Source organism: Oncorhynchus mykiss, chromosome 5 (genome assembly GCF_057628025.1).
Source record: "Oncorhynchus mykiss isolate SJ-2025 chromosome 5, ASM5762802v1, whole genome shotgun sequence".
Classification (NCBI taxonomy): Eukaryota; Metazoa; Chordata; class Actinopteri; order Salmoniformes; family Salmonidae; genus Oncorhynchus; species Oncorhynchus mykiss.
In genome coordinates, this window is record NC_143026.1 from 20870866 (window position 1) to 20875000 (window position 4135).

The 4135-nt window shown below is 44.7% G+C and overlaps 1 protein-coding gene across 3 annotated transcripts in view; it reads left to right on the top strand.

Moving 5' to 3' along the window:
• Positions 1-1781: 1781 nt before the first annotated feature.
• LOC110522816 (disabled homolog 2-interacting protein) overlaps positions 1782-4135 on the top strand; it is a 277388-nt gene continuing 275034 nt past the window's right edge. For 2 of the 3 annotated variants that reach the window (XM_036977016.2, XM_036977020.2), the window contains exon 1: positions 1782-2056. In XM_036977016.2, coding sequence (XP_036832911.1) covers positions 1966-2056 — 91 coding nt within the window. In that variant the 5' untranslated portion in view covers positions 1782-1965. The remainder of the gene's footprint in view (positions 2057-4135) is intronic. The other variant, XM_036977017.2, reaches the window with a different exon arrangement.

A 4135-nucleotide genomic window follows, 5' to 3' on the forward strand; every position in this document is an offset into this window, starting at 1 on the left:
CGCTGCGCCTTGGTCTCCTCATTCAAACGACGAGCTAACAAAATGAAACTTCTCCACGAAAATGTGCATATGAAAATCCTAACTGAAAATCCTAATTGGTTGAAATGACAACTTGCCACTCTAAATGGAAAAGTTTGCCGACCACTGGTGTAGCCTATTACCGGCAACTTCAGGAGCATAATTAAAACACATTGGGTGTTTCTACAGTATATGGAAAAATACATCATTTAACATTTCCACCAATCGATTGTTCGAAAGAAAAGACTACTCTTGGTCAACCAATATGTTTTTTAGTTAGGGACAGCCCTTAGTAGAAATGCTGGAAATGAGCTTTAGATGCCACCAACAATTCTGATGAAGGACCCCCAGACCCACCAGCAGGTTATGTCCCCCCTACTTCTGAAAACAATGTTGCTCCCCTGAGTGTATCAATCTGCTAATGTTTTTTTTTCAGCAGGAAAATGCCCCATGCCACAAGGCTAGGACTGTCACAAATGGTTCCTCAAACATGACAGTGAATTCAGCCTACTGCAGTGGCCTGCCCAGTCAACAGATCGCAATCCAATTGAGCATCTGTGGGATGAGATGGAACGAGCTATTCAGAGTAGAGATCCACTACCAGCCAATTTGACACAACTGTGGGAGTCAACATGGGGTGCAACTCAATATTAGGAAGGTATTGTTTCTCAATGATATACTCAGTGTATATTTGAGAGTGCTTTTAAATCTATAATACACAAACTTTTTGGACGACCCGATCAAATTCACATAGAAATCTGAGTTATAGATCTTTCATTCTGATTGAAAGCAAGTCTAATAAACAGTAGATCTGTTCTATGTGCGCTATTTCTATGCTTCCCATTATTACGTTTCGTTTTTGCATCTTTTACTTTCAGTTTTGTACACCAACTTCAGACAGCTGAAAATAAAATATTTTTGGTTCTGGAAAATATATTTCTCAGCAGTTTAAATATATAGTAGAATGGTTCTCTACACAATGACTGCTTGTTTTGTTCACATAAACTAAAGTTAAGTGAACGATTGGAATTTTAGCAACTGGGAAAAGGCGAAGTGATTTCTGCACAGTACACCTTTAAATACATAGCACTGAATGGTAACCCCTCTCCCAGTCCGTTTAGAGCTCAAACCCCTCTCCGGTACACTCAAACCATCTCAGGGACACTCAAACTCCTCTCAGGGACACCCAAAACCCTCTCAGGGACACCCAAACCCCTATCAGGGACACCTAAACCCCTATCAGGGACACTCAAACCCTCTCAGGGACAATCAAAACCATCTGAGGGAAACTCAAACTCTCTCAGGGACACTCAAACCCCTATCAAGGACACCCAAATCTCTCACAGGGACCCCCAAACCACTCTCAGGGACACTCAAATCCCTCTCGGGGACCCCCAAACCCCTATCAGGGACACCCAAATCCCTCTCGGGGACCCCCAAACCCCTCTCGGGGAAACTCAAACCCCTTTCAGGGACTTCTGTATTATCTTATATGGACCGAACCAGTTGCTCTGGAAGAGGACTTAATGGTTAAAGGACTCCCCAAAAGCTCTATTGCCCCTTTCCCTCTCACCAACACATACAGTACACACACACACACAGAGAGAGATGCCAAACGTCATTAGTACCGACTATCACTGTCATTTTGATGTTCAAAAGAAAAGTGACACTGTATCTTTAAGATCAGAAAGTGAGAGAGAACATTGTGGAAAAGGCAGACTGCTGGTCCCTCTCTCTCTTTATTTTCCTTCCTCCCCTCTCTCTTTCTCCATAGAGGCAGTGAGAGAGACAGATGTAACACAGCAGCCTTGGTTTGGCTCAGCTCAGAGACAGTAGGGGCGAGCTGAGAGAGAGAGAGAGAGAGAGAGAGAGAGAGAGAGACCATAGCAGAGTGTATGTTGTACAGGGAGACAGTAGCAGAGCTCTCTATCTGCCCTAGGCTAGGTCATGTCTGTTACTGTAACCCTCACACAACCTGTGAAGCCCGACATGGAGCCAGGACCCAACAACAGAACAATACAACAGGAGGGGAACGCTGGTGAGTGAGTGTGTTTGTGGAGAGGGGGGTGGGCTGTGTGTGTGTGTGTGTGTGTGTGTGTGTGTGAGTGTGAGTGTGAGTGTGAGTGAGAGAGAGAGAGACACCAGGAACAGAGGCCAGTCAGGGCATTTCCTCTCTCTGTTACAAGACAGGACAAGCACCTGTCTATGTACATTTATCGCAGCTGACCTCTGGCTCCCTGATGGTCTCAAACAGACAGTTGCCTTGGAGAGAGAGAGGGAGGATGTTGATGTGCCGAGACTTTAACAAGTTGCTGCAGTTTAAGATGTCTCCCTTAGTTTGGTGTTTCAGGTATTATCTAAAGTCACTGCTACACTTTGTTACTGGTCTCCATCTACAGTTTCACTGTGTATCTGTGGAGAGGGATCAAGTTTGATTTCTCACGTTAAATGTCTAGTGAAAAGCACGAGATGACGCACACCCAAAATAATAGGGGTGGTTCTGACTGACGAAATAGTAAATGTACGGGTGTTTTATGTTCATGCCAACAATATGCTCACAGGGATGTCAAACTCATTCCACGGAGGGACGAGCGTCTGTGGGGTTTCGCTCCACCCTTGTACTTGATTGATGAATTAAGGTCACTAATCAGTAAGGATTGTCTAGTTGTCTAGTTCTGGCTGCCAAAAACCCACAGACTCTGCCGTCGTGGAAAGAGTTTGACACCCTTGCGAGCATACAGTGGGAATGAACAGAGAAGAGAGGAGAGGAGACCTCTTTCTCTCTGTCTTTTCTCTCCTGTGTTGTTGTTCTGAGAGCCTTGGTCTTGGTTGAGGCTGCCTGTCTTCTGTCTGTTCTCTTTGAACAGTGACTGTGAACAGAATAATTTAGTGTGGCAGATGTGAGAGCTCTGTGGGTGTACTGTTTCAGTTCAAAAGCACCACGTTAATTTGATGCTTATGTGAATCCCGATAACTGTGTGTGTGGGAGTTGCAGTGTGCTGGTGTTGGAGTGTGTGGGTGTACGTGTGAGTGAAAGACAGAGAGAATGAGTGCAAAACAAACAGGGCGAGAGAGAGAGAGAGAATTAGTTATGTACACAAAGAAATCCAAGAGGATCTAAACTGTGTAACTCAGTGTGTTCTCTCTCTCACTCCCTCACTTTTCCTCTCCATCCCTCACTCTTTCCCTCTGTTTGTTAACTGTTACGCCCACGCAGGGACAATTAAACAGTAAACAAGTGTGTTTGATTAGCAGGGCAAGACATTTAGTTTATTTTCAGACTGTGTGTGTGTGTGTGTGTGTGTGTGTGTGTGTGTGTGTGTGTTTGTGTGTGTGTGTGTGTGTGTGTGTACCGTTCTCAGCCCTTTGGAAGAGACTGTGCCGTGGTTAGAAGAATGAGTCAAAGTTGAACATATTTTGAGTAGACATCCTGTAACTTCTTACTGCCAAAGTCTTAGTCTGCTTACTGAGCTACACAGTCTCACCGCTCTCTGCCCCAGGCCTCTGGCTCCCTGATGGTCTCGAACGGACTGTTGACTTGGAGAGAGGGAGGGAGGATGTTGATGTGTCGAGACTTTAACCAGCTGTTGCATTTCAAGATGTCTCCCTTAGTTTGGTGTGTTTCAGGTATTATCTGAAATCACTGCTACACTATGTTATTGGTCCCTATCTACAGGGTCACTGTATGTGGATTGGGTAAAATTGCTAGGTAAACAGTAGCTTTGTGTGCCAGGCTTCCAGCTCTCCTTGTGTAGTCTAGGCTGTGGATAGAAGATTAAGGAGAGTTTGTTATGTTTTATTTTACATTGGAGTAACAGTTTAGGTGCTGGTTTCCCAGACCCTGATTAAATTCACTCCTGGACTTGAAAGCATTAACAATAGAGAATCTCATTTGAAATTAGGAGGACTAAATTTAATCTGGGTCTGGTTAACCATCTGACCCTAGTCTGAGGGAGCACTTTGCCTCGGCAGAATAAGTGTCTCATCTTGTTTATAAAACCTGGAGATGGAAGGCTGAGACACATAAACACATCATTGATAAACAGATTTCTAAACCCACTCCCTTTCCATTCCATTTCACCTGGCCTGCAGTCCCCTGCAGTCCCCTGCAGTCTCC